A 24,516-nucleotide genomic window follows, 5' to 3' on the forward strand; every position below is an offset into this window, starting at 1 on the left:
AATTTTTGAAAAAATCACAAAAAACATCATATCTCGAAAACTACAAGGATTTGAGCAGTCATATTTTGAGCCAAGATTGGCAATCCTTGATAGTACTCTGACAGTACCCAAGTACAGGGTTAGGAATTTCAGATTTTAAAAAAATAATAAATCAAGTTTTCTGAAAACTTTTGAAAAAATCACAAAAAACGTCATATCTCGAAACTACAAAGAATTGAACAGTCATATTTGGAGGCAAGATTCGCAATCTTTGAGATTACTCTAACAGTACTCAACTACAGGGTTGGGAACTTCAAGTTTTTTAAATTATTTTGTTATTTGAAAATTCTGAAAATTTTTGAAAAAATCTCAAAAATCGTCTTAACTCGTTAACTAAAATGATTCGGGCACTCAAAATTGGAGGCCAAATTTGCAACCCCTAATTCGATATTGGGCTGCTTAATTTAAACTCGGTAAAATAACCACTAAAATCAAATTGGAAAATCGAAAAAAAATTCTAAACCATTGCAATATACGATATAGCTTAAACATGCAAAAATATTACGTTGAAAAAGCTTAAACATGGCGAGATAGTGAAGCCCGCATTTAAATATATAATAGATAATAGATTTAAGTTTTCTGAAAATTTTTGAAAAAAGTCACGAAAAACGTCATATCTCAAAAACTACAAGGATTTGCACAGTCATATTTGGAGGTAAGATTCGCAATCCTTGATAGTACTCTGACAGTACTCAACTACAGGGTTGGGAACTTCAAGTTTTGTAAATTATTTTGTTATTTCAAATTTCTGAAAATTTTTGAAAAAATCTAAAAAATCGTCTTATCTCGTTAACTAAAATGATTCGGGCACTCAAAATTGGAGGCCAATTTTGCAACCCCTAATTCGATATTGGGCTGCTTAATTTAAACTCGGTAAAATAACCACTAAAATCAAATTGGAAAATCGAAAAAAAATTCTAAGCCATTGCAATATACGATATAGCTTAAACATGCAAAAATAATACGTTGAGAAAGCTTAAACATGGCGAGATAGTGAAGCCCGCATTTAAATATATAATATTGCAATCCCTAATTCGATATTGGGCTGCTTAATTTAAACTCGGTAAAATAATCACTAAAATCAAATTGGAAAATCAAAAAAAAAAATTCTTAACCATTGCAATATACGATATAGCTTAAACATGCAAAAATAATACGTTGAAAAAATTTAAACATGGCGAGATAGTGAAGCCCGCATTTAAATATATAATAGATTTAAGTTTTCTCAAAATTTTTGAAAAATGTCACAAAAAACGTCATATCTCGAAAACTACAAGGATTTGAGCAGTCATATTTTGAAGCAAGATTCGCAATCCTTGATAGTACTCTGACAGTACCCAAGTACAGGGTTAGGAATTTCAGATTTTAAAAATATAATAATTCAAGTTTTCTGAAAACTTTTGAAAAAATCACAAAAAACGTCATATCTCGAAAACTACAAGGATAAGAACAGTCATATTTGGAGGTAAGATTCGCAATCTTTGAGATTACTCTGACAGGACCCAACTTCAGGGTTGCGAATTTCAGATTTTGCGAAAAAAAAATTAATATAAGTTTTCTAAAAACTTTTTGAAAAAAATAACAAAAAACCTCTATCTCGAAAACTACAAAGATTTGAACAATCATATTTGTTGGCAAGATTTGTAACTCCTCAGAGTAATCTGACAGCACTCAACTACAAGGTTGAGAATATCAAATTTTGAGAAATAAATAGTTAAAATTTTCTGAAAATTTTTGAAAAAATCACTAAAAACATCATATCTCAAAAACTACAAGGATTTGAGCAGTCATATTTTGACGCAAGATTCGCAATCCTTGATAGTACTCTGACAGTACCCAAGTACAGGGTTAGGAATTTCAGATTTTTAAAATATAATAATTCAAGTTTTCTGAAAACTTTTGAAAAAATCACAAAAAACGTCATATCTCGAAACTACAAAGAATTGAGCAGTCATATTTGGAGGCAAGATTCGCAATCTTTGAGATTACTCTGACAGGACCCAACTTCAGGGTTGCGAATTTCAGATTTTGCGAAAAAAAAATTAATATAAGTTTTCTAAAAACTTTTTGAAAAAAATAACAAAAAACCTCTATCTCGAAAACTACAAAGATTTGAACAATCATATTTGTTGGCAAGATTTGTAATTCCTCAGAGTAATCTGACAGCACTCGACTACAAGGTTGAGAATATCAAATTTTGAGAAAAAATTAGTTAAAATTTTATGAAAATTTTTGAAAAAATCACAAAAAACATCATATCTCGAAAACTACAAGGATTTGAGCAGTCATATTTTGAAGCAAGATTCGCAATCCTTGATAGTACTCTGACAGTACCCAAGTACAGGGTTAGGAATTTCAGATTTTAAAAATATAATAATTCAAGTTTTCTGAAAACTTTTGAAAAAATCACAAAAAACGTCATATCTCGAAACTACAAAGAATTGAGCAGTCATATTTGGAGGCAAGATTCGCAATCTTTGAGATTACTCTGACAGGACTCAACTACAGGGTTGGGAATTTCCAATTTTCAAAACATAATAATTTAAGTTTTCTGAAAATTTTCGAAAAAAGTCACAAAAAGCGTCATATCTCGAAAACTACAAGGATTTGAACAGTCATATTTGGAGGCAAGATTCGCAATCCTTGATAGTACTCTGACAGTACTCAACTACAGGGTTGGGAACTTCAAGTTTTGTAAATTATTTTGTTATTTGAAATTTCTGAAAATTTTTGAAAAAATCTCAAAAATCGTCTTAACTCGTTAACTAAAATGATTCGGGCACTCAAAATTGGAGGCCAAATTTGCAACCCCTAATTCGAAATTGGGCTGCTTAATTTAAACTCGGTAAAATAACCACTAAAACCAAATTGGAAAATCGAAAAAAAATTCTAAACCATTGCAATATACGATATAGCTTAAACATGCAAAAATATTACGTTGAAAAAGCTTAAACATGGCGAGATAGTGAAGCCCGCATTTAAATATATAATAGATAATAGATTTAAGTTTTCTGAAAATTTTTGAAAAAAGTCACAAAAAACGTCATATCTCGAAATCTACAAGGATTTGAACAGTCATATTTGGAGGCAAGATTCGCAATCCTTGATAGTACTCTGACAGTACTCAACTACAGGGTTGGGAACTTCAAGTTTTGTAAATTATTTTTTTATTTCAAATTTCTGAAAATTTTTGAAAAAATCTAAAAAATCGTCTTATCTCGTTAACTAGAATGATTCGGGCACTCAAAATTGGAGGCCAAACTTGCAACCCCTAATTCGATATTGAGCTGCTTAATTTAAACTCGGTAAAATAACCACTAAAATCAAATTGGAAAATGAAAAAAAAAAATTCTTAACCATTGCAATATACGATATAGCTTAAACATGCAAAAATAATACGTTGAGAAAGCTTAAACATGGCGAGATAGTGAAGCCCGCATTTAAATATATAATATTGCAACCCCTAATTCGATATTGGGCTGCTTAATTTAAACTCGGTAAAATAACCACTAAAATCAAATTGGAAAATCAAAAAAAAAATTCTTAACCATGGCAATATACGATATAGCTTAAACATGCAAAAATAATACGTTGAAAAAGCTTAAACATGGCGAGATAGTGAAGCCCGCATTTAAATATATAATAGATTTAAGTTTTCTGAAAATTTTTGAAAAAAGTCACAAAAAACGTCATATCTCGAAATCTACAAGGATTTGAGCAGTCATATTTGAAGGCAAGATTCGCAATCCTTGATAGTACTCTGACAGTACTCAACTACAGGGTTGGGAACTTCAAGTTTTGTAAATTATTTTGTTATTTGAAAATTCTGAAAATTTTTGAAAAAATCTCAAAAATCGTCTTAACTCGTTAACTAAAATGATTCGGGCACTCAAAATTGGAGGCCAAATTTGCAACCCCTAATTCGATATTGGGCTGCTTAATTTAAACTCGGTAAAATAACCACTAAAATCAAATTGGAAAATCGAAAAAAAATTCTAAACCATTGCAATATACGATATAGCTTAAACATGCAAAAATATTACGTTGAAAAAGCTTAAACATGGCGAGATAGTGAAGCCCGCATTTAAATATATAATAGATAATAGATAATAGATTTAAGTTTTCTGAAAATTTTTGAAAAAAGTCACGAAAAACGTCATATCTCGAAAACTACAAGGATTTGCACAGTCATATTTGGAGGTAAGATTCGCAATCCTTGATAGTACTCTGACAGTACTCAACTACAGGGTTGGGAACTTCAAGTTTTGTAAATTATTTTGTTATTTCAAATTTCTGAAAATTTTTGAAAAAATCTAAAAAATCGTCTTATCTCGTTAAGTAGAATGATTCGGGCACTCAAAATTGGAGGCCAAATTTGCAACCCCTAATTCGACATTGGGCTGCTTAATTTAAACTCGGTAAAATAACCACTAAAATCAAATTGGAAAATGAAAAAAAATACTCTTAACCATTGCAATATACGATATAGCTTAAACATGCAAAAATAATACGTTCAGAAAGCTTAAACATGGCGAGATAGTGAAGCCCGCATTTAAATATATAATATTGCAACCCCTAATTCGATATTGGGCTGCTTAATTTAAACTCGGTAAAATAACCACTAAAATCAAATTGGAAAATCAAAAAAAAAATTCTTAACCATGGCAATATACAATATAGCTTAAACATGCAAAAATAATACGTTGAAAAAGCTTAAACATGGCGAGATAGTGAAGCCCGCATTTAAATATATAATAGATTTAAGTTTTCTGAAAATTTTTGAAAAAAGTCACAAAAAACGTCATATCTCGAAAACTACAAGGATATGAACAGTCATATTTGGAGGCAAGATTCGCAATCTTTGAGATTACTCTGACAGGACCCAACTTCAGGGTTGCGAATTTCAGATTTTGCGAAAAAAAAATTAATATAAGTTTTCTAAAAACTTTTTGAAAAAAATAACAAAAAACCTCTATCTCGAAAACTACAAAGATTTGAACAATCATATTTGTTGGCAAGATTTGTAACTCCTCAGAGTAATCTGACAGCACTCAACTACAAGGTTGAGAATATCAAATTTTGAGAAATAATTAGTTAAAATTTTCTGAAAATTTTTGAAAAAATCACAAGAAACATCATATCTCGAAAACTACAAGGATTTGAGCACTCATATTTTGAGGCAAGATTCGCAATCCTTGATAGTACTCTGACAGTACCCAAGTACAGGGTTAGGAATTTCAGATTTTTAAAAAATAATCATACAAGTTTTCTGAAAACTTTTGAAAAAATCACAAAAAACGTCATATCTCGAAACTACAAAGAATTGAGCAGTCATATTTGGAGGCAAGATTCGCAATCTTTGAGATTACTCTGACAGGACTCAACTACAGGGTTGAAAATTTCCGATTTTCAAAACATAATAATTTAAGTTTTCTGAAAATTTTTGAAAAAAGTCACAAAAAACGTCATATCTCGAAAACTACAAGGATTTGAACAGTCATACTTGGAGGCAAGATTCGCAATCCTTGATAGTCCTCTGACAGTACTCAACTACAGAGTTGGGAACTTCAAAATTTGTTAATTATTTTGTTATTTGAAATTTCTGAAAATTTTTGAAAAAATCTAAAAAATCGTCTTATCTCGTTAACTAAAATGATTCGGGCACTCAAAATTGGAGGCCAAATTTGCAACCCCTAATTCGATATTGGGCTGCTTAATTTAAACTCGGTAAAATAACCACTAAAATCAAATTGGAAAATCAAAAAAAAAATCTTAACCATTGCAATATACGATATAGCTTAAACATGCAAAAATAATACGTTGAAAAAACTTAAACATGGCGAGATAGTGAAGCCCGCATTTAAATATATAATAGATTTAAGTTTTCTCAAAATTTTTGAAAAATGTCACAAAAAACGTCATATCTCGAAAACTACAAGGATATGAACAGTCATATTTGGAGGCAAGATTCGCAATCTTTGAGATTACTCTGACAGGACCCAACTTCAGGGTTGCGAATTTCAGATTTTGCGAAAAAAAATTAATATAAGTTTTCTAAAAACTTTTTGAAAAAAATAACAAAAAACCTCTATCTCGAAAACTACAAAGATTTGAACAATAATTTTTGTTGGCAAGATTTGTAACTCCTAAGAGTAATCTGACAGCACTCAACTACAAGGTTGAGAATATCAAATTTTGAGAAATAAATAGTTAAAATTTTCTGAAAATTTTTGAAAAAATCACTAAAAACATCATATCTCAAAAACTACAAGGATTTGAGCAGTCATATTTTGACGCAAGATTCGCAATCCTTGATAGTACTCTGACAGTACCCAAGTACAGGGTTAGGAATTTCAGATTTTTAAAATATAATAATTCAAATTTTCTGAAAACTTTTGAAAAAAGTCACAAAAAACGTCATATCTCGAAAACTACAAGGATTTGAACAGTCATACTCTGAGGCAAGATTCGCAATCCTTGATAGTACTCTGACAGTACTCAACTACAGAGTTGGGAACTTCAAGTTTTGTAAATTATTTTGTTATTTGAAATTTCTGAAAATTTTTGAAAAAATCTAAAAAATCGTCTTATCTCGTTAACTAAAATGATTCGGGCACTCAAAATTGGAGGCCAAAGTTGCAACCCCTAATTCGATATTGGGCTGCTTAATTTAAACTCGGTAAAATAACCACTAAAACCAAATTGGAAAATCAAAAAAAAATTCTTAACCATTGCAATATACGATATAGCTTAAACATGCAAAAATAATACGTTGAAAAAGCTTAAACATGGCGAGATAGTGAAGCCCGCATTTAAATATATAATAGATAATAGATTTAAGTTTTCTGAAAATTTTTGAAAAAAGTCACAAAAAACGTCATATCTCGAAATCTACAAGGATTTGAACAGTCATATTTTGACGCAAGATTCGCAATCCTTGATAGTACTCTGACAGTACCCAAGTACAGGGTTAGGAATTTCAGATTTTTAAAATATAATAATTCAAATTTTCTGAAAACTTTTGAAAAAAGTCACAAAAAACGTCATATCTCGAAAACTACAAGGATTTGAACAGTCATACTCTGAGGCAAGATTCGCAATCCTTGATAGTACTCTGACAGTACTCAACTACACAGTTGGGAACTTCAAGTTTTGTAAATTATTTTGTTATTTGAAATTTCTGAAAATTTTTGAAAAAATCTAAAAAATCGTCTTATCTCGTTAACTAAAATGATTCGGGCACTCAAAATTGGAGGCCAAATTTGCAACCCCTAATTCGATATTGGGCTGCTTAATTTAAACTCGGTAAAATAACCACTAAAATCAAATTGGAAAATCAAAAAAAAATTCTTAACCATTGCAATATACGATATAACTTAAACATGCAAAAATAATACGTTGAAAAAACTTAAACATGGCGAGATAGTGAAGCCCGCATTTAAATATATAATAGATTTAAGTTTTCTGAAAATTTTTGAAAAAAGTCACAAAAAACGTCATATCTCGAAAACTACAAGGATATGAACAGTCATATTTGGAGGCAAGATTCGCAATCTTTGAGATTACTCTGACAGGACCCAACTTCAGGGTTGCGAATTTCAGATTTTGCGAAAAAAAAATAAATATAAGTTTTCTAAAAACTTTTTGAAAAAATTAACAAAAAACCTCTATCTCGAAAACTACAAAGATTTGAACAATCATATTTGTTGGCAAGATTTGTAACTCCTCAGAGTAATCTGACAGCACTCAACTACAAGGTTGAGAATATCAAATTTTGAGAAATAATTAGTTAAAATTTTCTGAAAATTTTTGAAAAAATCACAAAAAACATCATATCTCGAAAACTACAAGGATTTGAGCAGTCATATTTTGAGGCAAGATTCGCAATCCTTGATAGTACTCTGACAGTACCCAAGTACAGGGTTAGGAATTTCAGATTTTTAAAATATAATAACTCAAGTTTTCTGAAAACTTTTGAAAAAATCACAAAAAACGTCATATCTCGAAACTACAAAGAATTGAGCAGTCATATTTGGAGGCAAGATTCGCAATCTTTGAGATTACTCTGACAGGACCCAACTTCAGGGTTGCGAATTTCAGATTTTGCGAAAAAAAAATTAATATAAGTTTTCTAGAAACGTTTTGAAAAAAATAACCGAAAACCTCTATCTCGAAAACTACAAAGATTTGAACAATCATATTTGTTGGCAAGATTTGTAATTCCTCAGAGTAATCTGACAGCACTCGACTACAAGGTTGAGAATATCAAATTTTGAGAAAAAATTAGTTAAAATTTTATGAAAATTTTTGAAAAAATCACAAAAAACATTATATCTCGAAAACTACAAGGATTTGAGCAGTCATATTTTGAGGCAAGATTCGCAATCCTTGATAGTACTCTGACAGTACCCAAGTACAGGGTTAGGAATTTCAGACTTTAAAAATATAATAATTCAAGTTTTCTGAAAACTTTTGAAAAAATCACAAAAAACGTCATATCTCGAAACTACAAAGAATTGAGCAGTCATATTTGGAGGCAAGATTCGCAATCTTTGAGATTACTCTGACAGGACTTAACTACAGGGTTGGGTATTTCCGATTTTCAAAACATAAATAATAATTTAAGTTTTCTGAAAATTTTTGAAAAAAGTCACAAAAAACGTCATATCTCGAAAACTACAAGGATTTGAACAGTCATATTTGGAGGCAAGATTCGCAATCCTTGATAGTACTCTGACAGTACTCAACTACAGGGTTGGGAACTTCAAGTTTTGTAAATTATTTTGTTATTTGAAATTTCTGAAAATTTTTGAAAAAATCTCAAAAATCGTCTTAACTCCTTAACTAAAATGATTCGGGCACTCAAAATTGGAGGCCAAATTTGCAACCCCTAATTCGATATTGGGCTGCTTAATTTAAACTCGGTAAAATAACCACTAAAATCAAATTGGAAAATCGAAAAAAAAAATCTAAACCATTGCAATATACGATATAGCTTAAACATGCAAAAATAATACGTTGAAAAAGCTTAAACATGGCGAGATAGTGAAGCCCGCATTTAAATATATAATAGATAATAGATTTAAGTTTTCTGAAAATTTTTGTAAAAAGTCACAAAAAACGTCATATCTCGAAAACTACAAGGATTTGAACATTCATATTTGGAGGTAAGATTCGCAATCCTTGATAGTACTCTGACAGTACTCAACTACAGGGTTGGGAACTTCAAGTTTTGTAAATTATTTTGTTATTTGAAATTTCTGAAAATTTTTGAAAAAATCTCAAAAAACGTCATATCTCGAAACTACAAAGAATTGAGCAGTCATATTTGGAGGCAAGATTCGCAATCTTTGAGATTACTCTGACAGGACTTAACTACAGGGTTGGGTATTTCCGATTTTCAAAACATAAATAATAATTTAAGTTTTCTGAAAATTTTTGAAAAAAGTCACAAAAAACGTCATATCTCGAAAACTACAAGGATTTGAACAGTCATATTTGGAGGCAAGATTCGCAATCCTTGATAGTACTCTGACAGTACTCAACTACAGGGTTGGGAACTTCAAGTTTTGTAAATTATTTTGTTATTTGAAATTTCTGAAAATTTTTGAAAAAATCTCAAAAATCGTCTTAACTCCTTAACTAAAATGATTCGGGCACTCAAAATTGGAGGCCAAATTTGCAACCCCTAATTCGATATTGGGCTGCTTAATTTAAACTCGGTAAAATAACCACTAAAATCAAATTGGAAAATCGAAAAAAAAAATCTAAACCATTGCAATATACGATATAGCTTAAACATGCAAAAATAATACGTTGAAAAAGCTTAAACATGGCGAGATAGTGAAGCCCGCATTTAAATATATAATAGATAATAGATTTAAGTTTTCTGAAAATTTTTGTAAAAAGTCACAAAAAACGTCATATCTCGAAAAATACAAGGATTTGAACATTCATATTTGGAGGTAAGATTCGCAATCCTTGATAGTACTCTGACAGTACTCAACTACAGGGTTGGGAACTTCAAGTTTTGTAAATTATTTTGTTATTTCAAACTTCTGAAAATTTTTGAAAAAATCTAAAAAATTGTCTTATCTCGTTAACTAGAATGATTCGGGCACTCAAAATTGGAGGCCAAATTTGCAACCCTTAATTCGATATTGGGCTGCTTAATTTAAACTCGGTAAAATAAGCACTAAAATCAAATAGGAAAATGAAAAAAAAATTCTAACCATTGCAATATACGATATAGCTTAAACATGCAAAAATAATACGTTGAGAAAGCTTGAACATGGCGAGATAGTGAAGCCTGCATTTAAATATATAATATTGCAACCCCTAACTCGATATTGGGCTGCTTAATTTAAACTCGGTAAAATAAGCACTAAAATCAAATAGGAAAATGAAAAAAAAATTCTTAACCATTGCAATATACGATATAGCTTAAACATGCAAAAAATAATACGTTGAAAAAGCTTAAACATGGCGAGATAGTGAAGCCCGCATTTAATTATATAATAGATTAAAGTTTTCTAAAAATTTTTGAAAAAAGTCACAAAAAACGTCATATCTCGAAAACTACAAGGATATGAACAGTCGTATTTGGAGGCAAGATTCGCAATCTTTGAGATTACTCTGACAGGACCCAACTTCAGGGTTGCGAATTTCAGATTTTGCGAAAAAAAAATTAATATAAGTTTTCTAAAAACTTTTTGAAAAAAATAACAAAAAACCTCTATCTAGAAAACTACAAAGATTTGAACAATCATATTTGTTGGCAAATTTTGTAACTCCTCAGAGTAATCTGACAGCACTCAACTACAAGGTTGAGAATATCAAATTTTGAGAAATAATTAGTTAAAATTTTCTGAAAATTTTTGAAAAAATCACAAGAAACATCATATCTCGGAAACTACAAGGATTTGGGCAGTCATATTTTGAGGCAAGATTCGCAATCCTTGATAGTACTCTGACAGTACCCAAGTACAGGGTTAGGAATTTCAGATTTTAAAAAAATAATAATTCAAGTTTTCTGAAAACTTTTGAAAAAATCACAAAAAACGTCATATCTCGAAACTACAAAGAATTGAGCAGTCATATTTGGAGGCAAGATTCGCAATCTTTGAGATTACTCTGACAGGACTCAACTACAGGGTTGGGAATTTCGGATTTTCGAAAAATAATAATTTAAGTTTTCTGAAAATTTTTGAAAAAAGTCACAAAAAACGTCATATCTCGAAAACTACAAGGATTTGAACAGTCATACTTGGAGGCAAGATTCGCAATCCTTGATAGTACTCTAACAGTACTCAACTACAGGGTTGGGAACTTCAAGTTTTGTAAATTATTTTGTTATTTGAAATTTCTGAAAATTTTTGAAAAAATCTAAAAAATCGTCTTATCTCGTTAACTAAAATGATTCGGGCACTCAAAATTGGAGGCCAAATTTGCAACCCCTAATTCGATATTGGGCTGCTTAATTTAAACTCGGTAAAATAACCACTAAAATCAAATTGGAAAATGAAAAAAAAATTCTTAACCATTGCAATATACGATATAGCTTAAACATGCAAAAATAATACGTTGAAAAAACTTAAACATGGCGAGATAGTGAAGCCCGCATTTAAATATATAATAGATTTAGGTTTTCTCAAAATTTTTGAAAAATGTCACAAAAAACGTCATATCTCGAAAACTACAAGGATATGAACAGTCATATTTGGAGGCAAGATTCGCAATCTTTGAGATTACTCTGACAGGACCCAACTTCAGGGTTGGGAACTTCAAGTATTGTAAATTATTTTGTTATTTCAAATTTCTGAAAATTTTTGAAAAAATCTAAAAAATCGTCTTATCTCGTTAACTAAAATGATTCGGGCACTCAAAATTGGAGGCCAAATTTGCAACCCCTAATTCGATATTGGGCTGCTTAATTTAAACTCGGTAAAATAACCACTAAAATCAAATTGGAAAATGAAAAAAAAATTCTTAACCATTGCAATATACGATATAGCTTAAACATGCAAAAATAATACGTTGAGAAAGCTTAAACATGGCGAGATAGTGAAGCCCGCATTTAAATATATAATATTGCAACCCCTAATTCGATATTGGGCTGCTTAATTTAAACTCGGTAAAATAACCACTAAAATCAAATTGGAAAATCAAAAAAAAAAATTCTTAACCATTGCAATATACGATATAGCTTAAACATGCAAAAATAATACGTTGAAAAAGCTTAAACATGGCGAGATAGTGAAGCCCGCATTTAAATATATAATAGATTTATGTTTTCTGAAAACTTTTGAAAAAAGTCACAAAAAACGTCATATCTCGAAAACTACAAGGATATGAACAGTCATATTTGGAGGCAAGATTTGCAATCTTTGAGATAACTCTGACAGGACCCAACTTCAGGGTTGCGAATTTCAGATTTTGCGAAAAAAAACTAATATAAGTTTTCTAAAAACTTTTTGAAAAAAATAACAAAAAACCTCTATCTCGAAAACAAAGATTTGAACAATCATATTTGTTGGCAAGATTTGTAACTCCTCAGAGTAATCTGACAGCACTCAACTACAAGGTTGAGAATATCAAATTTTGAGAAATAATTAGTTAAAATTTTCTGAATTTTTTTTTTTTAAATCACAAAAAACATCATATCTCGAAAACTAAAAGGATTTGAGCTGTCATATTTTGAGGCAAGATTCGCAATCCTTGATAGTACTCTGACAGTACCCAAGTACAGGGTTAGGAATTTCAGATTTTAAAAAAATAATAATTCAAGTTTTCTGAAAACTTTTGAAAAAATCACAAAAAACGTCATATCTCGAAACTACAAAGAATTGAGCAGTCACATTTGGAGGCAAGATTCGCAATCTTTGAGATTACTCTGACAGGACTCAACTACAGGGTTGGGAATTTCTGATTTTCGAAAAATAATAATTTAAGTTTTCTGAAAATTTTTGAAAAAAGTCACAAAAAACGTCATATCTCGAAAACTACAAGGATTTGAACAGTCATACTTGGAGGCAAGATTCGCAATCCTTGATAGTACTCTGACAGTACTCAACTACAGGGTTGGGAACTTCAAGTTTTGTAATTTATTTTGTTATTTCAAATTTCTGAAAATTTTTGAAAAAATCTAAAAAATCGTCTTATCTCGTTAACTAAAATGATTCGGGCACTCAAAATTGGAGGCCAAATTTGCAACCCCTAATTCGATATTGGGCTGCTTAATTTAAACTCGGTAAAATAACCACTAAAATCAAATTGGAAAATGAAAAAAAAATTCTTAACCATTGCAATATACGATATAGCTTAAACATGCAAAAATAATACGTTGAGAAAGCTTAAACATGGCGAGATAGTGAAGCCCGCATTTAAATATATAATATTGCAACCCCTAATTCGATATTGGGCTGCTTAATTTAAACTCGGTAAAATAACCACTAAAATCAAATTGGAAAATCAAAAAAAAAATTCTTAACCATTGCAATATACGATATAGCTTAAACATGCAAAAATAATACGTTGAAAAAGCTTAAACGTGGCGAGATAGTGAAGCCCGCATTTAAATATATAATAGATAATAGATTTAAGTTTTCTGAAAACTTTTGAAAAAAGTCACAAAAAACGTCATATCTCGAAAACTACAAGGATATGAACAGTCATATTTGGAGGCAAGATTCGCAATCTTTGAGATAACTCTGACAGGACCCAACTTCAGGGTTGCGAATTTCAGATTTTGCGAAAAAAAACTAATATAAGTTTTCTAAAAACTTTTTGAAAAAAATAACAAAAAACCTCTATCTCGAAAACTACAAAGATTTGAACAATCATATTTGTTGGCAAGATTTGTAACTCCTCAGAGTAATCTGACAGCACTCAACTACAAGGTTGAGAATATCAAATTTTGAGAAATAATTAGTTAAAATTTTCTGAATTTTTTTTTTAAAATCACAAAAAACTTCATATCTCGAAAACTAAAAAGATTTGAGCTGTCATATTTTGAGGCAAGATTCGCAATCCTTGATAGTACTCTGACAGTACCCAAGTACAGGGTTAGGAATTTCAGATTTTAAAAAAATAATAATTCAAGTTTTCTGAAAACTTTTGAAAAAATCACAAAAAACGTCATATCTCGAAACTACAAAGAATTGAGCAGTCATATTTGGAGGCAAGATTCGCAATCTTTGAGATTACTCTGACAGGACTCAACTACAGGGTTGGGAATTTCCGATTTTCAAAACATAATAATAATTTAAGTTTTCTGAAAATTTTTGAAAAAAGTCACAAGAAACGTCATATCTCGAAAACTACAAGGATTTGAACAGTCATATTTGGAGGCAAGATTCGCAATCCTTGATAGTACTCTGACAGTACTCAACTACAGGGTTGGGAACTTCAAGTTTTGTAAATTATTTTGTTATTTGAAATTTCTGAAAATTTTTGAAAAAATCTCAAAAATCGTCTTAACTCGTTAACTAAAATGATTCGGGCACTCAAAATTGGAGGCCAAATTTGCAACCCCTAATTCAATATTGGGCTGCTTAATTTAAACTCGGTAAAATAACCACTAAAATCAAATTGGAAAATCGAAAAAAAAATTCTACACCATTGCAATATACGATATAGCTTAAACATGCAAAAATAATACGTTGAAAAAGCTTAAACATGGCGAGATAGTGAAGCCCGCATTTAAATATATAATATTGCAACCCCTAATTCGATATTGGGCTGCTTAATTTAAACTCGGTAAAATAACCACTAAAATCAAATTGGAAAATCGAAAAAAAAATTCTACACCATTGCAATATACGATATAGCTTAAACATGCAAAAATAATACGTTGAAAAAGCTTAAACATGGCGAGATAGTGAAGCCCGCATTTAAATATATAATATTGCAACCCCTAATTCGATATTGGGCTGCTTAATTTAAACTCGGTAAAATAACCACTAAAATCAAATTGGAAAATCGAAAAAAAAATTCTACACCATTGCAATATACGATATAGCTTAAACATGCAAAAATAATACGTTGAAAAAGCTTAAACATGGCGAGATAGTGAAGCCCGCATTTAAATATATAATATTGCAACCCCTAATTCGATATTGGGCTGCTTAATTTAAACTCGGTAAAATAACCACTAAAATCAAATTGGAAAATGAAAAAAAAATTCTTAACCATTGCAATATACGATATAGCTTAAACATGCAAAAATAATACGTTGAGAAAGCTTAAACATGGCGAGATAGTGAAGCCCGCATTTAAATATATAATAGATAATAGATTAAAGCGGGGAAAAATAACAACCTAAAAACAAAGTTTTGAACTGTTTAAAGGAAACTGATTGGTCGAAATTTTGGACTTATGTTTGGGGCTTACGCAACTGAGTTTTCTATTTGGGCCCTATGAAAGTTGGGACCTACGGAAGGTCACGGTTCAAATGCGCAAAAAATCAACATAATTGACACGCGCAATTTCGCACCATTTGATATTTTCCGATTCATATAGACTTTACTACAGCTTTCTTTTCGTCCATTGTATAACCAATGCCTGATATTTTTCGGAACAAAACGCGTATTGGTTCAATCGACTTCTTTAAAATACAATTTGTATTATAAAATAATTTATAATCATAATTGATGTTTTTGCGAATCGGGGAGGATTTATAAAAGGCTCTCAGGCCTGTCTAAGCATAGTCAGTTTGCATTATTTTGCCATATTCCAGAGAACGTTTTTTGGGCGAAGAGCTTTGTTCTCGAAATTTTACGCGGCACCACTTTGGCAGCCAAAATCGTTCAGGATTTTCAAAAGTTTTTGTCGAACTTTTTTTTTTAGGTCTACCCGAATTGATTTTCCGAGCTCTCCCAAAGCAGTAAAAAGACCCTGTTTTGGTCAAATTTTGTGCGCCGCAGGCAAAATTTTGAAAAACAGGCCAAAAAAGCGTTTTTAGCACTTTTTAGAAAATTTTGACCAAAAAAATTGCGTTTTTTTGGCACGCGCTCCCCCCTAAAGTAAGTATATATTGGCGCCAAAGGCGCCTTTAGAAAATTTTTAGGGTCCGTCACCAAATATGGATATCTCAAAATAGTACAAAGGGGGGACCCTTTGGGTCGGCAGGGGGTCGAATCCCTGAGTGGGGGGGGGGGGGGGGTCGGGGTGGGGGCCTCCGCCCCCCTCCCAAATCCGCCCCTGTATCAAATGGAAAATTAGTTGAATTGTTTGTGTGACTAAACCCTTTGACGTAACATTTTTTCAGTTACTATGACGAGCTTAATACATTGTTTTCTTTGTTTCAGGACTACTAGAGAGTCAGAAGCGACAAAACGCAACTATCAATGATGTTTATTTGTAAAATCTGATGACCAATATCAACAATACTCGGCCTGCAAATTTCATACATCGATGCTTTAGTACTAAATTCAATCAATCCAATTCATTTGTTGTTACAGAACTTTCTGTTTCAAGTTGTAGATTATCATTAAAATAGCATAAATACAAATTAGACGCAGGCATAGAAAGCAAAATCATACTTGAAAAATATTCAGTTCTTGAAAAAAAATTTGCCAATGAAATACGGGTGATACAAGAGTAGACGGTTGCAATTCAAGTTGCAAAAGAGTTTAGACGGTACCTTTACCAAATGGCATAACTCCCAAATGGCATTAAAATGAAACTTCTCCCAAATGGCCAAAGTTTCAAGTTTTCATTGTAACTAGCGTGTAACGCACCTCCAGTGCTTCGAATTTTTGACAACTCATGAAAAACCGCATATTTTGGAAACCAGATCTGCAGGCTTTAAGTGTACTCTGACAGCACCCAATTACATGGTTGGTAATTTATTATTTTATAATTTTTTTAAATTTGTGTTTTCCGTCATCTCGAAAAAGTCAAATCTCGAAAAGTAAAAACATTTAAGTAGTCATATTTGGAGGCAAGATTTACAACTCCTGGGAGTACCCTGGCAGCACCCAATTACAGGATTGGGATATTTAAACTTTGAGAATTTTTCCAATCCTAAGTTAACTGAAACTTTTGGAAAAATCATAAAAAGACCTCATATCAAAACTACAAGGATTTGAGCAATCCTATCTGGAGCAAAGATTCGCAGCCCCTATGAGTACCCAGACAGCACCCAACAACAGGTTAAGAACTTCAAATTAAAAAAAAAATTTCGTTTTCTGAAAATCTTGGAAAAAATCACAAAAACGTCATCTCTGGAAACCTACAAAGATTTGAGCAGTCATAAATGGATCCAAGGTTCACAACCTGTGAGAGTACTCTGAAAACCCCCAACTGCAGGGTTTGGAATTTCAAATTTTGAGAAAAAATTAATTTAAATTTTTTGAAACATTTTTGAAAATCGTGAAAAAAGGCATATCTCAAAAACTACAATGATTTGAGCAGTTAAAATTGGAGGCAAGGTTCGCAATATCTGAGAGTACTCTGATAGTCCCCAATTACAGGGTTGGGAATTTCAAGCTATGAAGAAAGAAATTCGTTAATTTTTCTGAAAATTAGTTGACATATCACAAAAAACGTCATATCTCGAAAACCACAAGGATTTGAGTAGTCATATTTGGAGGACCCGAGAGTAACACACCCGAGAGTACCCTGACAGCACCCAAATACAGGGTAAGAAATTTCAAATTTTGAAAACAAAAATTAATTCAAGCTTTCTGAAAAAGCACAAAACGTGATATCTCGAAGATAGAAAAAAAAGATAGAAAAAACAGATCAACAAAGAAGGATCGAAAAAAGACAGGAAAAAACGATAGAAAATCCAGATAAAGATAAAGAGAGATTGGAGACAACCGTTTGACAGTAGTACTATTTTGAAGTAAATCGTCGAAACCAAATTGAAAGTTAAAAAAAATCAAGAGACTGGTAGACAGACATAATCAAATTAATTAAAAAAGCAGGTATTCAGACAGACAGACAGACCTTATGTGGCCTCCAAAAAAAACTACTGAAAAATTAATGACCTTGCGCAAAACTAACTGAAAAAGTTTCTTAAGCATTGCAATATATGATATAGCTGAAATATGAAAAAAATTCTTTCGTTAAACATGCAAAACTATTAAGCTTAAACATGGGAGATAGCTGTCACTAGCATTTAAATATGGTATAGATAGATAGATATAGATTCAAACGTTTTCTACGTCAAGAACTAAAACATGCGACATGTGAACAAGATTTAGAAATGATTGCTTCAAGATTTAGAAAAAATTGCTTAAGCGAGAAAATTGTCGGAAAGAAGCTTATCAATAACCGCAGTCTAATGCTTTTCGCGTTTGATTAAAAATTCTGCAATTTTTTCTAAATAAAATATCAATCAACATCTGAATTGGCAACCGACTTGACTAATTTTCTCACATTGTTCACGAAAAAGTTGTTCTTGATTTTTTAATTCAACTGTTGCATGAAGTTTCCGGGAATTACGACATTTGAGATGTAATCGTCAATATTACCAAAGAAATTATTAGATTATGCATAAATTGAGTAATTTGGTCTAGCTTTTTTAAATGCAATAAAAAACTTGATAAAATTACTCAACAAATGTATAAATTAATCATTTCATTGTTATTATTGGCAATTCTAATACTTGCTTTATCAATTAGCCCGTAGAAATAAAAAAAATTGCTGTTTTTCGGCTTTTGACCCTTTCTGCTCTTAGACTATTCTGCTCATTGACTGGCCACCATTTAGTAGCTCCGTAATATAGATGTGGTATGATTGTAAAAAATATAATTGGATCTCTTTTATATATTTGGTGAATGTTAAGGAGACGGGTCTGGTCTAGACAGTGAACTTAATAACGAGCAAAACAAACAAAATGAAGGCATTTTGGTGGGCAATTGAACGAAATAGGTGGTAAACGAATAATTGTTTCACACCATGCTTGCCCTCAAGTCGGATAAAATAAAACTAACAGCTGTAATAAATAGTGATTCAATATTCGGCTTATAGTTTTCTTCTAATTTGGTGCCTTGCTTTTGTTATGGTTGCTTTACAATCTCTCATAATTTCCTAGTAAGTTCTGGATCAGACCCGTCTTCTTGTCATTCACTCTCACCTTTCCCCAAAGCAAAAAAGCGATTTGTTGCTAGGGTCCATGTTCGTATGTGCGTAACAATTGAATCCTAGTTCACTGCAATCCTATTAGTCACGAGGTAACATAGGAGAATTTTTTTAAAAAACTTTTTTGGGTACATGAAATTTAAGCTGAAAAACGATTTTTTCCTAGAGAGAACGATCTCAACTTGCCACATTTTTGCGATGGGACCAAGTGAACAACTTCCCCCTAAATAAAATTAGGGAGGAGATCGTTCGCTAGGTTAAAAATGTTATTTTACTGGCAATCAGATTTCAGCATCCCACATGCAGGCCTTTTCCAAAAATTAATAACGAGATTACAAAAACAAACTTGGAATTTGTTATTCAACTTTTCCCCGCTTTCAACGGTTGGAAAAAATTATAACCGTAACTACGGCTAATACCGCCGTATAATTGCTTTAATTTATGATCAAGCTCGCTTGAGATCATTCTCATAATAATTTCGCGTTTGAAACTACTGTAATTTAGTAAACTTATAATACCATCTTATCTAGTAAACACCTGAAAGCGAATTCTTATTATGACTAGCGCATGACTCGCACGTACGGTGCTTCAAACAGATTTTGAACGTGAAAAAAAACTTCCTTAAATATTTACAAAAAACAAGGACGTATTTAACACAACCGTAAATGTAACTTGTGCCCATTTATCAGGGTTTTGCATTTCTTAATTGAACATTTTAAGAAGTTATCTTTTAATTTATTTTTCAGCCAAATGGTCACATCTCAAAAACTTCTGAGCTTTATCAGTTTTATGACGCGCAAAGCCAAAAAGGACCTTACACGCCGAAAGCAAACTCATGCCCGTGCATACTTTAATTTTCTGACAACAATGAGACTTTATTTGAAAAAAAAATTTGTTTTCTCTAAAAAAATTACTGGAAAATCAAAATGAAGAAGTTCAATTTAAAAGACAAACTTACAGCCTATAGGAGCTTCCTGACAGCATTACAAAACATGGTTGAAAATTTCAAGATTTGTCAGTTTTTAAAATCGATGCTTTTGTTTTCAAAATCAAAACATACAAAGCAGAAACCATATCTCTGCTCTTAAAAGGTTTTGATCAGTCATACTTGGAGGCCATATATGCAATTCCTGATTGCACCCTGATAACACTCCACCAAAGGGTTGAAAGAAATCTTTTTTTTTTTTCATTTTTAAATCTAAGTTTCCTTGAAAAAAAAATGAACAAACTATACGAAACGACCTCGAAATTTGAGAATTATTATGATTAATATTATTAAATCTACGTTTAATTTCTCTCACTTCACTTGTACAATAATCAGTATCAAACTGGCTTCCTAAAGAATTTAACTCGTCAAAATCGATGCCGCTAAAATATAAATAGCACATAATAGATTTTAGTCAAGTGCGTAAATGGTATGGGCGGCGAATTGCTGGGAGCCATCACAACAAAGTCAGGCACTGGCCTATTCGTCTTTTTAGCTGGACAAAAATCAGAAATTAAGAATCTATTGAGAAAATATCGGGTAATCTACAGAAGAATATTTTACAATGCAAGATAAAATATCAGTGGCTGGTCAAAACACGGAAGTGAAATTTGAGATGAGTACAACATTGACTCAAATAATTATTGCAAAGCTAGACCGCTTAAAGAATGCAATTTATTAGAACTAAACCACCAACAATTAAAATGGAAATATATTTAAGAATGCTTGAAGACTAGCACGGTCAAATTTGAAGCAGATTGATCAACCAAATAGCCGAAAAATATAAATATACGGAAATTTATAATGATAAGATCATCGAAATCTATACACAAATGCCATCATAAAACTCTTTGAAAAGCCTGTAACACTAGTTTTTTGAGATTTGATGTTTTTGCTAAGAATTTAATTGAATTATTTAATATTTTGATTACACTTCTAGCGACATTTTGGTTGGAAAAACGCAGTTGGAGTTACAGATTTCAGCAAAAAAAACTTCAAAATTGTTTAACTTAGTCACGAGGAGCCAAAGGCTTCCATGTTTTGGACGTGTACTTGGCAACCATGTTTTAAATGAACCATCATCTTCTCTTTGAGATGCGCAATCTGCTCTCTTAATTGGTGCTTCCGCTCGCTTAAGTCAGAGTTGCTCTTTTTCAGCTCATTTACTTGGTCTTCTAGCGTCGAAATTTTTTCCAGCTTCCTCTTTCTGCACTTTGTCGCTGCAATTCTATTGCGTAGCCGTTTCCGCTCTTGTTTTATTTTGTCCTGTAGGGAAGGATTGTTCGAATGAGGCAGCGGCGATTGTTCGGAAGCGGACGTCACAGATTCGGACGACGATAGATTGCCTGGTTCGGTCTTCACCGAATTAGGTGAGTTTGAATTGGAATACTGATCTACATTGCTCAAGTAAGTAGACGATGTGCTTATATTGCAACTTTTCTGGGCTTGTGCGGAAATTTGAGACAGCAGATTTCTTTGATGACTTAGATCCGAGGATACATTTGGCGCACTGAAAATCATACGAGCCCCGGATTCTGTAACTTTAGGCACTGATTGAAGGCTTGCGAGAAGGAAGTTCTGAGCCGAGCTTGTTGGATGCTGATTTGGGTTTATTAGAATAGGTGCACTGGAAATGTATTGCGGTACGCCGTGATTAATAACAATATTGCGCTGATTTGGAATCGAAGAAGACATCGATTGCTGAAGATCATTCATAGAGGAACGCGTTGAGGATATGTCGACGTAAAGATTGTTAGGAACACTTGTTGCGTATGATGTCGAATCCAATTGACTGACAGCTTTTGGATTGACAAACTGAGTAGGCGTAGGCGTTGAAGACCCCCCACCTGTGATCGTATAATTATCCAAAATCATTTTTTCAAGCTCCGGAGAATCAACTTTTAACATTTGCATGTCAGGTGAGTCGAGGAAACAGGGATTATTATTCTGGCTGTCATTTTTCTTTGGCGTATGAGCATGGGTGAAATCAAGAGATAATTTAGACCGATCACTCCTCGCATTTGATTGGAAAGCGCCATCATGTGAACCTCCCACATTATTCTGATACATTCTTGCTAAACAGAAAACTGTCCAGAATTGGGCAGTTCAAACTTGAAGTCACAGCTTTCTGAAAAATGAGATACAGCAAATCGTTATTCGTCAAAAGAACAATGGACGATAAAGTAACTTTTGCGCTTAATGAAAATGCCTTCTGTTAAAAAAAAGCATGCCAAAACTCAGTTGAAGAAGAAAGGACGCTTCCAAAAATCGGCAGTTGTTATGATAACTTGAACAGAGCACTAGTACAAGTTTTTGGAGGCATTGAGGGCTCAAAAAAAAGAGAAACAAACTCATTGGAAGCCAGAAAGATCAAAGAAAGTATTGATTTAAGAGTCCGACGAAAACAATTTCTTTAATGTTGAAAGCTTATACACACATGTTCCACTCGAAAAATCATGATACAGAACTTAGAAAAATATGTGTAGAGATACGGCCTGTGTGTTTGTAAAGTTCCTTTTAATTCGAACGATTGGACAAACCGTGAACGCTGAAGGATTCGGAAATTCCTAAATTTTAAATTTTCGAAGTGATGACGTAACAATTCTCAGAAACGTCAAAAACGGCCATTTTGGCAGAAAAACTGAAAAGCAACACAACAACGATAGTTGCGCTGACAAAAACAACGAAGATTGTGGTTAAAAAAACCACAGAGAGAAACAGAAGTGACAGAGACAGCTCCGAGTTGCAACTATTGTGTCGCTACAATAGTTGCAAAGCAGTTGCTAACAACAGTGAGGGTTGGAAACCAGCCTTCCGGATTACAGAGAAATCAAGCTTAACGTGCTTGATTCAGTGGATTCGAGAATCCGTAGGGGTTTCGGGACTGAAACTTTTATCATTTTATATGAACTTTTAGCTTCCCTGTCATGTCCTGAATTGAATTTAATTAACATCCGAATTCATTCTACTAAGATGAGAAGCTAGGAGTTGGGGGAAAGGGTTGATCCATCTTCGATGGAGATGATGATTTTTATCTACTGAACAAAAACAATAATAATTCAAAAAATAGTAGTAGCCCTGTTTTTAGGAGTGACCTCGTGGTCTGGGGATACTGAGACCCAGCCATGAGCTCACTATTTCTGCATGTAATTAAGTTAATTTGAGTGTTTTGACCGAAGCCGAAAGCAGTAACGTTTTTTGTCGACCCGATGTTAGAAAGACCACCGAAAGTACTGGCTTGGTAGAGACGGTGTTTAGACGTTAGCCAATCGTCTTAGAACTTAGTTTTGTTCTCCGTCGATATGTATCTTCCGGGCGAATGTTACATTTCTTCATGCTTCAGTTAATTTGAGTGTTTTGACCGAAGCCGAAAGCAGTAACGTTTTTTGTCGACCCGATGTTAGAAAGACCACTGAAAGTACTGGCTTGGTAGAGACGGTGTTTAGACGTTAGCCAGTCGTCTTAGAACTTAGTTTTGTTCTCCGTCGATATGTATCTTCCGGGCGAATGTTACATTTCTTCATGCTTCACGCCTATCTATGACGACGAACCTGCAGTGCACTGTGCCATTCTGCCGGATTGGCACAGTCAAACTCTATGACGAGAACAAAACGGACGTTAATGACGTTACAGACGAATTCGTGATAAAAAGGAGGGTCAGAATGTTCTGGAATTTTTTAAATTTTAATATTTCGATTGTCGACAGTTCATTTCCCGGAAATAAAGAGAACGGCCATTTTGACGGAAAAAGAGAAGAGAAAAACTGTAACAGTCGCCTACTTCGGTCACATATGAAGCTTAAGAAAAATAGGCTCTATAAACTTGGCTCAAGAGTCAGGGACACTATCTCTTGTGTTTTTCTACCTCAAAACGGTCGGAGCCAATTCGGTTCACTTGCGACATGAGACTAGAACCCGTTACAGCTTAAAGGCCACAACCAAAATACCCCCCCCCCCCCCCCACTCTAGAAAATGAGAACGTCCCCATACTTAGGTCTCAAAATACCCAAAATACACGAACGCCGTTAAAAACAGGGTCGGAACAGTCCGTTAAATTACTTTTTATTGGACAGTGGAACTTTGATCCATTTCAGATGGATCAACCTAAAACTCGCCATATCTCAACATACTTATCACAGAATACACTCGGGAAAATTAAATTAGGTACTTACATAGCAGCACACTTGAGAATCAGAGTAACTAAGCTAATTAGTAACTCTAGCATAAATATAATTGAATATAACTCGAGAAGTTTTCTATCAATGAATCCCAATCGAAGGAAATGAGTTAATGATAAATTGCGCTCAATCCGGAAGGGTCAGCTGATTTGCGCTCAATTCGGAAGGGTCTTGGCAGAAGACTGATCCGGCAAGCAGTACAAGGAGCAACAAGAAGGCGCTCAAC

The 24,516-nt window shown here is 32.7% G+C and overlaps 2 protein-coding genes across 2 annotated transcripts in view; one reads left to right on the top strand and one right to left on the bottom strand.

Annotated features, from left to right (window-relative positions):
- LOC134841150 (uncharacterized) overlaps nt 1–16,501 on the top strand; it is a 73,474-nt gene extending 56,973 nt beyond the window's left edge. The window contains exon 6 of the mRNA XM_063856951.1: nt 16,347–16,501. Within this exon, the coding sequence (XP_063713021.1) occupies nt 16,347–16,355 (9 nt within the window). The 3' untranslated portion in view covers nt 16,356–16,501. The remainder of the gene's footprint in view (nt 1–16,346) is intronic.
- A 4,119-nt stretch (nt 16,502–20,620) lies between these two features.
- Nucleotides 20,621–22,593, bottom strand: LOC134841522 (transcription factor Jun-like). The gene has a single exon (XM_063857553.1). The coding sequence runs from the start codon at nt 22,181–22,183 to the stop codon at nt 21,128–21,130; it is 1,056 nt and encodes a 351-aa protein (XP_063713623.1). The 5' UTR covers nt 22,184–22,593; the 3' UTR covers nt 20,621–21,127.
- Nucleotides 22,594–24,516: the final 1,923 nt, after the last annotated feature.

This window comes from Symsagittifera roscoffensis, chromosome 3 (genome assembly GCF_963678635.1).
Source record: "Symsagittifera roscoffensis chromosome 3, txSymRosc1.1, whole genome shotgun sequence".
Taxonomy (NCBI): Eukaryota; Metazoa; Xenacoelomorpha; order Acoela; family Convolutidae; genus Symsagittifera; species Symsagittifera roscoffensis.